Source organism: Diabrotica undecimpunctata, chromosome 2 (genome assembly GCF_040954645.1).
Source record: "Diabrotica undecimpunctata isolate CICGRU chromosome 2, icDiaUnde3, whole genome shotgun sequence".
NCBI classification, from domain to species: domain Eukaryota; kingdom Metazoa; phylum Arthropoda; class Insecta; order Coleoptera; family Chrysomelidae; genus Diabrotica; species Diabrotica undecimpunctata.
Genome location: NC_092804.1, coordinates 125,236,212 through 125,250,268, shown reverse-complemented (window position 1 = coordinate 125,250,268; position 14,057 = coordinate 125,236,212). Strand labels below are relative to the sequence as shown.

The 14,057-nt window shown below is 33.7% G+C and overlaps 1 protein-coding gene across 4 annotated transcripts in view; it reads left to right on the top strand.

The window, feature by feature from the left end:
* LOC140434852 (5-hydroxytryptamine receptor 1-like) overlaps positions 1–14,057 on the top strand; it is a 1,076,278-nt gene that overhangs the window by 900,201 nt on the left and 162,020 nt on the right. For all 4 annotated transcript variants that reach the window (XM_072523427.1, XM_072523426.1, XM_072523428.1 and 1 more), the window contains one exon: positions 2,997–3,228. In XM_072523427.1, the coding sequence (XP_072379528.1) occupies positions 2,997–3,228 (232 nt within the window). The remainder of the gene's footprint in view (positions 1–2,996; positions 3,229–14,057) is intronic.

Sequence of the window (14,057 nt, the reverse complement as noted above, 5' to 3'; positions counted from 1 at the left end):
GTTATTTCTACGAGGATATCATATATGTTCATTTTTGAATATTTAGCTTTTTACCGATGTTACCGAAGTTTTTACCGATTTTTGTTTAAAATATCAATAAAAACATGAAATAACTTGTACAATTATTTTGATATCCACATTCCTGTAATAATTTTGCATAATATTGTTTCTTAATTTTCGATTGTATATCTAGTTTGTATCTTGTATGACTTTTTTGTCTATTCCTTCTCAAAGAACCTATTTGGAAAGATATCGTGTTTAAAAGTATCAAAAAAACTGATAATCTGTAAAACATAAGAACATTGATTATAGCCAGATTGAGTGTATGACTTAAGGAAATACTTTTAGGGCATAGATCATAAGACTTATATGGCACTTGCCATTGTCAAGTCACGTAGTAGCGCACTTGCTGGTGCCTGAAGTTAACTGACTCTCCGCAAGTAAGCAACCAATTTAATTAAACCCAGCCTGTGAGAAATGTTCACCCCTAAGAAATATGTCGGGTGTAAGAATTCATTGTGGCGAGGTGTGTTAACTTGAGTAAAAAACAGGAGTCACCCCACCGCGCTCCAATGCTCCAGACCATCTTTTTCCCCCATATAGCACCCTTATGCGCGATAGAGGCACAACTATCAGCCAAATGCTCTTCATGTGGAGGTCCTGGGTAATAGAACCACACCATGGTTTCCTAACCGAATGCAAAACTTGTGACGATATATATTTGCCTACCTCAGGGTAAGATTATGGGGGTAGAAAATTGGGGCGAAGATAGGGCAAGCAAAAACAATCGTTACTTATGCGAACGGCACTCAGGGGTTAGCTGGAGAGCTGAGGTCGTGGGTAAGTGAAAGACAAGGGGGTTGGATTGGGGCAACTACAAAAATATGAAACCAAGGGTCATGAATCACTTGGGACAAACAAAACAAAAGGAAACAGGAAACACCTCTAGTAATTTATAAAGAGCACCACTTCAAGGTTAAATATTACAATTTTTAAATTGTTATGAAAGCAATTATTACTTTAGCAAAAAATGTCTGTCTTTACTTTAAAATTTAATCGCTTAAAAAGTTACCTGAATTTCACTGTTTCGCACTTAACTTTGAAAAAAACTTGTTAAACATCTATGGGACATCTATCTGGACATATTCTCCAACAGGGACAAAGCAACCATTTCCATACTCAGGGACGAACTATCAAGAGATGTAAATTAGGTTCGGTGGAGGAAGCAAGCTGACGACGGAGACATCCTATATAATAATTTCATCAGTTTCCGGTATCTACACAAATCTTTTGGTGGTTACTCTTTTCTAAACTGCAATTATTTGCAAAGAGTAAATTAATCACCTTAACCAGTCTTAAGACATTACCACCAAGAACATTGAATCGACCCTTGATTTAAAGTCCGCAAAACGTCTTCTCCGTTTAAAATCTCCTGCTTCACTCCTATCTGCGTTACATTTTACAAAATTTAACGCCAAATAATTTCCCTTCACGTCTCCAGCCAGTTTGTGGCCTACAAACCTAAACAAACAAAATACCCCTCGACACTCGGTCGTAACAACCTTAAAATATTCCTAGCTTTATTACGTTTTAGTAAAATTGAATACCTGACTTGCAATATTTTTTCTAAGAACCTCTTTTTCAACCGGAATATTAGGGGACTCGAATGTAAACAAATCGTTTTCAACGACAAAAACAACTCTTTTAAATTCGTCGAAATAACACATAACACGTATTATATTGATTATTTTAAATGTCCTCGTTTCCTAACTTTACCAGAATAATTTTATACCTGACAATGTAACAGAGACAAAAACAACTATATTTTGAAACAACTGAATACAAAACTTAAAACAGAATTTATACTATTATATAGATATTAAATATAAAACGCAACAAACTCAGGACAGCGCATTGTCGCTATATTCCTGTTATCTTAATGTGGCTTATCCGCGAACTAAAATTGCTTACTTGGGCCTCAAGTCTCAGCTCTGAGCCAGGCTCAGTTCGGCGACTTGGTGCTCAAGGAGCTGGGCTCTACGTGCCCGGGTTTTGGCGTTTTTGTTAATTGTTGTCTTGCTTCGGTTTTTGTTAGTATTTTTTAATTTTTTTGGTGGCCGAGGACGATTGTTTGCGTGTTTTTTGGTTTTTTTTGTAGGTAGCCCTGAAACAAATATCAAAATTAGTGCAATATCTATACATCTATGACAATGAAAAATATATAAAATATAAAACAATATAATAATGTAGAGCTTGTCCTCTTTAAGGCAACCGGGCCCACTTTGTATTTGGCGATTGTCCATGGGTGTTTTTGAGCTACGAAATGTCTTCATTGTGCATTGTTTTTGTTTTTTAAAGTGTTTTCTCTCTGGTGTTTTATTTTCTCTCTGGTGTGCCTGGCCGATGCTTTTACTTTTATAGCCGATCAAGACGCGCTTCTCTCAAACGGTCTTTGGCAAAGCTTCTTGTGATTGGTCCTGTCCGTGTGTAGGTAGGCGGTAGGCACCTACTAGTCGGTTTTGTGATCTGATGTGTTTTTGACTTTTTTACTCCTTGATTTTCTAACGATATTTTTGTTTTGGCGGATGAAAAATGGTTGAGATTTTTCTGTCGGTATTAAATATCGTTTCTATTTTGTGTTTTCTTAGCAATCTCCCTATTTTCTCTGTGGTACAACAACAAATGTTGGCAACAATTTCCGAAGTTAAAATAAGTGCTAGGAAACAAACGTATTTTTAATTAAAATTTTGATTAGTTTCGATGAAATAAAGCAGATAATACAAAATTGATAGAAAATAGTTTCAGAAACATATTTGTCTATAGATAGCCTTAAGCTAAAGTGTACTACCGTGTTATTATTTTTAATAAATTTAATGCTTTTTATTGATAAGTTTTTTTAAAAAAACAGATTCTTTTAAACATAATTGCAGTTCTGTTTAAAAATTATTTTTCCGATTATCTAATAAATAACTAAATCAATATATTTTTCGTTACAGTGCAGCCTCGACAAAACGGCTCTAGGTAGGTGCTTTAAATCTCGACACAGCAACGAATCCCAGTGCCCGATGCTTTCCAACAAACACCCGACATCTAAGCACTCAAGGGACAACCAGAAACACCAAAAGTCGACCCTATTAAATACATTAAAAACGTCCCCAAGTACCACTAGTCATCAAAAGAAGCTGCGCTTCCAATTGGCCAAAGAAAGAAAGGCCAGTACGACATTAGGTAAGTGTTACAAAGCGTAATACAGACAATAAATAATAAATAGGAGTATAATTAAATAAATTAACACGACGTAGAAGTGTAAACCGATTTATTTTAAGAAAGAATATTACCAATTTGTACGTCCTGGGATGTGATCCAATTCTACGATATAACACATGTATTTTTGTGTATTCCATCTTTTGATCCCAAATTTGACACAACGTGTATTATGTTGTAAGGAAATTATGTACAAGTTTTTAAGACATTTCGTTATCTCTATAATATTATTTGTAACTCTGATAACCCTAACTTATCGACTTCAATCTTAATCTACTTCTGACTTGGACCAAGAGGAACATATTTACCAAGTTTCAAATCTGTAAGAATTTTTCTTTAAAGGTAATAACACAGAAAGTCGTAGAGCTGCAAGAGTTGCAGCACTTACAGGAAAGTAATAAATAATGTTTTCTTTTTTTTCTATATGTGCTTAAATTAAAATGACATATGCTTACAATAAAGGAAGATATGGCATTTCTTCATAATGTACAAACACATACTATAGATTAGGATCTTTATAAACGTATCTGCTCTTCTCTTCTTTGTCAGCCATTTTCCATCCACTTCTGAAAGTTTGTCCCAATTGCTTCTGTCGTTCACTATCTGGCGCCAATCTGATCCACTGTTTGCCTGACACTGCTCTTATGCCATCTACCCATCTCTTTTGAAGTCTTTCATTATAGGATTCTCCGTGTTCACCTGTTATTATCATATCTGACTGTGGCAGGCCCAGCACCATTTTATTTTTGTATTTTCTTCCACGATATATCTTCGTTCTACGTCGGATCTCAGTGGTTCTACTCTTATCTTTTAGTGATATTCCAATCATGTTTTATTTCATTGTCCTTTGCTTTGTTTCTAGTTTTTCAGGTAAGAGCTACGGTCTCCAACTCGTAGGTTAAAACTGGTAGTCTGAATGTGTGATACACATTTTTCTTTAAGTTTATAGTAATAAATTCTTTTTTCAAGATATATGCTAGTTTACCGAAAACAACCCATATAAGTTATGTTCGTGTTTTAATCTTTGCATATTGATTTGGTTTTCCCAGTTTGATGACGTAGACCAAGGCAAGGGTGAATAGTTTTTAGGAAATTTTGTCTCCTTGTCATACACCCCGTTGTAGTTTTATGGGATTTGTTTTTGTGCTGTTGTCCTGCTTTATTTGCATGGTAAAATTTTCATATATTATGTTGTTAATTACGTTTTCTAGAGCTTATAGCACAGCCCCTATTTTAATGCATTTGAATGTTGTTTGAAAATTCTCAAACACTATATGAATTATAACGGTATACTCGGTAATTTCTTTTATTGTCTGTCTTCCATCGGATGCGTTAGGGGAACGCCCTAACCGTTCCTAGGACTGGTGGGTAGGTGAAAAATAATAATACCAACCGCGAACCAAAACAGAGCAAGGTATGGCAACCCTAGCAGAAGAGTCCCTAGCCCTATGTTGGGGGTTGGGCTAGAGGCCGAAAACCTCTTCCTGTAAAAAAGAATATGTTACGGAACCTCAGAAAGTATTAGCTGAACGGAACTGCAAACGAAAAATTGAATTAAGATTAGGAACATGGAATACCCGATCCCTGTACCGAAGTAGAGCACTCACATCTTTACTAGACATAGTGAACACGTACAAAGTAGATGTTTTAGCACTGCAGAAAATGCGGTCGACGGGAACTGGCACTCTTGCCAAGAAAAACCCATTCCATATATATATATATATATATATATATATATATATATATATATATATATATATATATATATATATATAATACATAGATAAGCATATACACATAGCGAAAAGCTTGAGTGTGTTCGGAAAAATATTCCCCTAAGATTTTTTTGCATAATAACTTTCCTGAGATACCCCAACATAAGGTTCAAGAGTTCTCTTATGGTAATCGTTTAGAGTTATAAATCATTTTAAACTGAAACACACACACAGAATGACAATTTTCAAGGCTTAAAAACACAAAGAAATAATATTATTTTTGAAATCATTAAGCGCCTACATGCAAGTTCAACTCTTTTTCCATCAACTCCTGACGGAAATTCTTATTTTATTTATTTTATTTATTAAAAATATTTAGAAAAAAGCTTATTTTATTTATTTTAAAACATTGTGTTTTAAATTGTTAACCCATTATGACTGAAATTATTTTTTTTAATAGAACATTTTATTGCTGTATTCTTTACATTTTTCATTTAATTAGAGGTAGAAACATATGAAAAAAATATTATTAAAAAAGAACCTTTTTTACTGCAAAGAAAAAACAATGTTACATATTGTGTAACGATAGGATCTTATATAGACGTTAACGAGAGTTTGTTTAAAATATTATGTTAAACATCAAGTAAATATTTGTGTAACATCACATTTATTGCACATAGTTCTCGTACTGCATGAACAACTTCTCCAGCACAATATCTGTGCTTCTTATCAGGAATGACAGGATGGTTCATCCCATCATAGCGAAGTTTCGTCTGAAACTCTATTTAAAGAAATACTTTAACCAAATTGTTGTCTGTCTTCGCATGTATTCATGCACCACATCTTGAAGCAAAATCTATTGGGTTTTCCTCTGATACTTGCTTGCACCTGTGTCGTCTATGATATTTAAACATGACTTCATCAAAATCTATGTGTTGTACGGGCACAAACTGTTTCAAAAAATGTTTCTTTAGTTTGTTTATAAAAGGTATAAGTTTATACATTTAATTAGACATATCAATGGCAATATTTTCTGAGCAGTGCATAAACTTTAAAATTTGTATAAATTGCTCTCGACTCATAGCTTCGCTAACAAGAGTATTTTTCATATTTTTTTTTCATGATTCCCAGTAGTGTCTTTTTAAAAGTTTATCATCGTAACCGCTGACAAGCAAAATCCCTATAAAACATTTAGTTTCTTTGGCTGTAATTAACGGATTAGTACAATTCTTGAAAAAAGCATATTTATTTGACTCGGTTTGTAGTAAATTAATTGTATCATTATCAGTAAATTTTTCAAGCATATCCACACACAAAACATTTTACGAGATTTTTTATAATTTGGCGGTGGAAAAGGAATGGCGTGATTGTCTATAAGATCCTTATCTAAGGTCCTTTGTATACTATCTTTAAGATTTGTCTTAGTATAAATGTTGATTCTTTTTCAGGCTTATTCGTTAATTGCTCGGAGATTACATTCTCATCGGATGTACTGCAAGTCAGTTCATCTAAATTAGAGTAGGAAGAACTACTTGTTAAATCTGTATCTCAGTACCTCCACAGTACCTCCAGTATCCTTGTCTGTAGAATCTTGTCAAAACGTGACTTCCTGTTGGTTCTATGAATATCTCCTTTGCATGAGTAATGTATGCTGTTTCTGAACATTTCCTGAAGTGTCAAATTCCTTCTAAAATTAAAACAAAATAAAATCAAAATTGTTTATAAACAACTATAATCTTCTCTTGCATATCTGTTTTAACCATATTGAACGACAAATTAAAATAAAATCATCAATCTACACTGTGAACATTTTTTGGTTTCATTATAACCTAGCGTTACATATCTGTAACACAAACACAACACAGGTTTTGCGTACTTCTATGATTATTGTTTGGATATGTTTTGGAAAATATCTAAACTAACATTTAAATAGAACTATTAGCTTCACAAATACATATATAATGTTGCATAAGTGAAAAATAAATTGGTTTTATAATACTCAAATCGTACTCCGGTTTCCATCTAATCAGCCGCGTTTACCAAGAATATATCACATAAGTTATTACACACATCCACAAGGAATCTACGTTCCTGTATTTGACTGTATACCATATATTAAAAAATTAATTAAAATCCTTTGTAAAAGGTATATATTTAAAAACCCAAACGGGCTGTGTTAGACAGAACGTTTTCGGAATACATCATTCCATCATCGGTGTCTAGGAGTACATGAATGTAGCCACTAAATATATGGGTAAAAACCCGTTAACAAATAATTAGTTTACATTTGTTCGACATTATATCTTATAAATACTTATGATGTTAAAGTTACCGTTGGATTAGGTAACATGGCGACATATGACTCCACGTTGAAGTTGCAAGTCCTGAGACGGTGTGTCTACGAGGACTTTATGTTGCTTCCATAAATATAATATAATGTCGAACAAATGTAACTAATTATTTGTTAACGGGTTTTTACCCATATATTTAGTGGCTACATTCATGTACTCCTAGACACCGATGATGGAATGATGTATTCTGAAAACGTTCTGTCTAACATAGCCCGTTTGGGTTTTTAAATATATACCTTTTACAAAGGATTTTAATTAATTTTTTTATTACACACAGGTCACTTTTAGAGAGAGAACAGACTTGTTAAAACTGACCTATCGCACCATCTATCTGATAATAGACCGCACAAGAGAATTTTGTACGGGTCTTCAAACGTTACATATATGTTATATATATATATATATATATATATATATATATATATATATATATATATATATATATATATATATATATATATATTGTTGTACTTGTCCATAAGCAATAAAAAACCGATATACAAATTTTATTACTTAAATAAAAATTAAAATTATTGATATTTCATAAAGACACGGGCATATAAATTTTCAAACATCCTGTATAAGACAAAATATGTATTTTAAGTTGTTCGAAGAATTGTTCATTAGGCCTCAGAGACAAGACTTTCAAATATTATCGATAAGAAATTTAAATAAGTCGGTTATTGTGGTATGGATTTACCCGGAATAAAAGTGTATATAGAAAGTGTAAACAATAGACCGGGATTTGCGGTGGTTTTTCTCCCCGAAAGATTATACCGGTAAAAGTTTATTAACAAAAGACATTGAATTGAGAAACAGGTATCGTTTGTAGCTATTAGTAAGAAATATTTGTAAAGCAGATAGATTTAGTTAGAATAATTAAAGAAGGTTGTTTTCTGCAATTACCCGAATGACGTTTTATAGAGAGAGTTGTTTGGTAATGATATACGTCACAGAGGTGGATGATTTTTATTGGTCAAGTTTTGAATGCAAGGAGGTAGCGGTTTTTGGCTATGAGAGAGGAGAAAGAAAAAAAAGGTTAGTTAGTCAGTTTTAGTCGTCCAAGAAGGAAGGAGCTTTGTGATTTGTGTTTGTTTGAAGTTCCGAAGACGTAATTTACCGGGTGTGTTTATTTGCTGTGTAAAAGCTGACCAGTGTGAGGAACGGGGTACAGAGAGATAGAAAACCAAAGGGTATAAGAATTTTAATAGCAGACGAAGCCGGAAACATTTGGAGTTGTAAACAGGCGCGGAGATTGGCTCAAAGGGAGGCTGCATAGACTAACACGAGTTGTTGGGTTGCAGATACAGTGACAGATAGGAGAAAGGTGTACGTCATCTGGACCACAATAGGAGCAGAAGCAGAGAAAGGATTTTTTTGTTGTGGCGTGGCCATAGAATTGCAACGGCAGAGAAGGAAAGGTCAGTCAATTTTCATTAGAGCCGGAATGTGATTTTTATTTATAAATTAAATAAATTGAATAAATAATAGAGACAGTTAATTTTGCGATCACTTAAAAAAAAGAATTATAAAAAGAGCTTAGTTATAACACATATTAAAAATCAATGTAAAATAACATTTGGGTCCATGATAGAAAACAACTTCTCATATATTTAAAGTTAGTATATTGCAAATATTACAGGATTGATTGTTATATAAAATTTCATTAAAATAAAGGACATCTCACATATAGTTCAGATAAAATTCTATGTATTTTATTCAGGTCATATTACCTATCCCGATTAGGAAGCCAATTAGAAAATATTTTGAATCCACGATCAAAGGTAAATAGTACAATTTAAATAGCCTGAGATTGTAATTAATTAATGCTGATTTATTGTGATTAATTGGAGATTAGATCATTTAATAAATATAGACAGGATTTTTCCTAAGTAAGCAATATAATACAATTTAAATAGCATAACAAAATGGCCCCCAACGTGTAAAGCTTTGAAAAATATTTCTAGTTGGCAAATTTGAAAGGATAGGAGTAGACGAGCAGATATTTGAAAGTTTATATGCCGGAGATAAAGTGAAATATTATGTAAAAATTGAGGACATAAAGATTTATATATTTTTTTTAAGATACAATTTACCATAATTGATTTATTCGTGATATTTACATTTGATAATTTTACCATACTTGAATTATTTGATTGATTTTGACATTTGATATTTTACCATTTGATTTATTTGTGGGATATTGAAATTTGATACTCGTACTCAAGAGTTATTACACTTGAACAGGAAAAGTCCCGTTTGTTGCAACAGACCAGTAGAATTTTATATTTGGCGGGGATATTATTGCACAAATTTCAAAGTTTCATATTTGGCGGGGATAAATAATCTAACGAACATGTCGACCACAAGGAGTCAAAGCAAAACGCAAGAAAGGAAAGAGAATAAGATAGAAGAGGAAACAATTATTGATGAAGGATCGGATAATGAAGGAAATGCTACAATAATGGAGGAAAGAAAAGAAACAGGGATGTTAGAAAAATTAGTAGCTATGATGCAAATACAGACACAGCAAATACAAGAATCGTCACAAAAAATGGATAAAAATCAACTGGAAACAAAACACATAATGGATGAAACACAACAAACAATGGAAGAAAACCAACGGGAAACAAAACAAACAATGAGCAATATAGAGCAGCGTCTGGAAAACTATGAACAGGAAATTAAAGGATGTGTTGAGGGGATAAAGAAAGAACTGATACAACAAATATGAGAGATTAATGAAATTAAAAATAATATGAAAGAACAAGAAATGAGAATTAAAGATAATTTGGAGGTATTAGAAATAAAATTTGAAAATGCGCTACAAGAAGACCGGAAAGAAACGGAAAGGAGATTTAAACAAATTGCAGAGATGGAGATAAGAGGAGTAAAAAGAAAGGAAGTCATCGTACATAGCACAGAAGACGTAAAAGTACGATTTGGCGGGGATATAAGGAAAATACACCCAGTGCCTTTTATAAATAACCTAAAGGAAAAAGTCAAATACATAGGACCGTTTGCAACAGCAAAGGAAACCATCAGAAACCATCTCAAAGAAGAGGCAAATCTTTGGTTTGTCAGCAAGGAAGAAGAATTGGACAATTGGCAAGATTTTGAGAGAAGATTCTTAAATTATTTCTGGGGAAAAATCCAGCAACTACAAGTAAATAAAGAGTTACAAAATGGAAAATACCATGAGAGGATGGGCGTATCAGAAAAGATGTACGCATTACAACTCTATAATAATGCAAAACATTTGCAATATAATTATTCATCAGAACAATTGGTAGAGTTGATATCGCGACATTTTGAAGATACCTGTGAAGACCACATAAATCTCCAAAATTACAAGGATATTGACAGCTTATGTCAATTTTTGCAAATGAGAGAATCACGTAGGCATGAAAGAAGAGAAAGAAGACCGCAAGAAAATTATAGACAAAGAGAAAACCAAGAATATAGAGATAGAGGTCAAAATTTTAGAAGAGATTATACAAGACGAGAATTTATACCTAGACGGGGATATAAAAATAGACCGAACGGAAGAGAGAATTATGAACCCAGAACCCAGAGATGGAATGAAAACAGGGATCGGGAAAATCAGAGTAGAAATAACCGCCCATACCAAGGAAACAGATACAATAACCCACGGAATGAACAGGAATCTCGCGGTAACCGATACGGGAATGATAGACCAAAAGAGAACAGAAGAGAAATAAATAATATGCAAAGAGAAGAAAATGAATATGAGAGAGAAGATGACGGGAGAGAAAACACAGAAGAACAACAGGCGTGTTTTCAAGAAGGCGCTCACTAAAAACGAAGAAACAAACAGGAATTTTTTGTCATCCCAAGGAATTTATTAAACTGGCAGGAAACAATGAAAAGAGAAATGGAGTTAATTTAAAATTTGTGGATGGATTTATAAATGAGAAACCAATTAAAATTATGATAGACACAGGCTCTGAAATAACACTGGTCAACAGAAAATTAATCGAAGAAGTAAATTTAACAAGTCTAATTTATAAAATACCTAGGGTGAATTTAGTGGGCGCAAATAAACGGACATTGGCAACAATAAATGAAGGTATACGAGTAATGGTACGATTGAAAAAAAATATGTATGCACTTCAATGTGTAATAATGCCGAATATGTCACATGACATGATTGTAGGCGTTGACGAATTAACGGAAAAACATGTAGTGATCGACTTCAAAACCAATACGATGAAAATAACAAAGGAAGAAGAAGAAGAACAGGATAAGGAACAAGAGAAACAAATTACGGACGAATCAGAGAAAGAACAAACGGTGGAAATGAACCTGGCGACGAAGAAAGGAAAAGGAAGAAAGAGGGGAAAAGGTCTGAAAAAGATCAAAAAAAAAAAAAACCTGGGATTCCTCAAAAGATGAGACGAGCTGAGGAGAAGAAGATGGAAAAATTTTGACAAGAAATGAAAGCAAAACTTGGGATTCCTCAAAAGAAGAGACGAGCCCAACAAAAAAAAAACAAAGGAAAATGAAGAGGACACAATGGAGACAGTGGTGTTTGAAGAAGACACGGAGTACACGGTGAATATGTGCGAAAAATTTGATGGGAGAGACAAAAAATTGATATGTGGAGAAGGCAAAGAAAATAATTTGCGTATAATTTTAAGAGACTATGAAACGCTGATAAATGAGGAAAACCGAGTGGCCACAAAATACGAGCACTCATTTGAGGTGAAAAACTTGGGAAATTTTCGATCGAAGACTTATCCAATTCCTTATAAGTATCGGAAAGAAGTAAAGCAAGAAATCAAAAAAATGTTGGAAGATCAAATCATTGAGAGATGTGACTCACCCTATATTAACCCAATTGTGATAGTGAAGAAGAGCAGTGGAGAGTTAAGACTCTGTTTAGATGCCCGAAATATCAACCAACACACAGTATCACAATATGAATCACCGTTAAATATCGAGGCCATTTTTGGAAGAATCACGGGATCACATATTTTCTCAAAAATTGATCTAAAGCATAGTTTTTGGTTAATACCTTTGGCTGAAAAGTGTAGAAACTACACTGCCTTTTCAATTGATGGTATAGTATACCGATTTAAGGTAGTTCCGTTTGGATTACAAAGCGCCTGTGCAGCACTTGTAAGAGCTTTGCATACCATTTTGAATCACCATGAAGAGTTCATCGTCCATTACATCGACGATTTATTAATTTTTTCACAAGATATGCAGAGTCATGTGGAACATATCAAAATAATTTTGAAAGAATTGAACACAGCGGGATTAAAACTAAACATTGAAAAATGTCAATTTTTTCAAAAGGAAGTGATTTATTTGGGTTTCAAACTTGACACCGAAACTGTAAGTCTAGCCGAGGACAGAGTAAAGCTCATCGACGAATACCCAAGACCAACAAATCTAAAAACATTGCCAGGGTTTCTCGGTACGATAAATTATTTCAAGAAATTAATTCCCGATTTAAGCCAAAAAAAAATTCCTTTAATAAAATTGTTAAAGAAAGGGACAAAATGGAATTAAAAAGAAGAACAGGAGGAAGCTTTTAAAATATTGAAACAAGAATTTGCTAAAGGAACAAAAATATATCACCCTATTTACAATTTGCCGTTTATACTCCGTACGGATGCGTCGATACAGAAATTTGCAGGAGTGTTGTCGCAAATACAAAACGGCCAAGAGGTTCCGATATGTTTTATATCTCGAGTGACTAAAACACATGAGAGAAAATACAGTGTCACCGAGTTGGAATTCGCCAGTGTACTATTTTGCGTAAACAAATTAAGGTTTTACTTATTGGGAGCTAAATTCACAATCGAAACGGATCATGCAGCATTGATACACATCATGAAGAATCGATTGGTAAATAACAGAATACACAGAGGCATTCTGCTCTTACAAGAGTATGATTTCCAATTTCGATACATCAAAGGGAAAGACAACATAATAGCCGACGCTTTAACACGGGACGAAGATACAGGAAAAAAGGAGACAATTACATTACATGTGGGATTGAATATATTGACACAAGACGAAGGGATATTTTCGTTAAATGAGATAAGGACCGACCAGGAGGGCCTAGAAGAAAGAGAAAAGAGAAGAGCAGAGCTAGAAAACGAGATATTTTTTAAGAGAATAGACGGAAAGGAATTATATTTAGTGACACCGACATTGGCAGAAAGAATCATCAAGAAACTACACGAGGAAAATGGACATATTGGCAGTAGAAAGGTATGGCTTGTATTTAGGGAAAACTACATCAGTCGACAAGATTACCGCATTGCAAAAGAGATCACACAGAAATGCGAAGTATGCCAGAAATACAAGAGCAGGAATTTTAAAAACGAAAATATTGCAAAGAGCATTGTATCCCGGAACAACCTGGACATTATAGCCATCGACATGTTAAGCGATCTAATTGTGACCACGCAAAGGAACAAGCATATTCTGGTGATGGTGGATGTGTTCTTAAAATACGTAAAATTATATAGTTGCCGCACCACAAAAGGGGAAGAAATATTGAGAAAAATAGACAATTTCATCGCTACGGTAGGAACCCCAAGAAAAATTTTACTAGACAATGCAACGTACTTCCGAAATGATCGTTTCAATGGACAGCTTAGAGAACGGGGAATCGAGACGAACTTTGTAAGCATCAGGCATCCCCAAAGTAATCCTTCTGAGCGATTTATACAAGAGGTAACGAAATTTC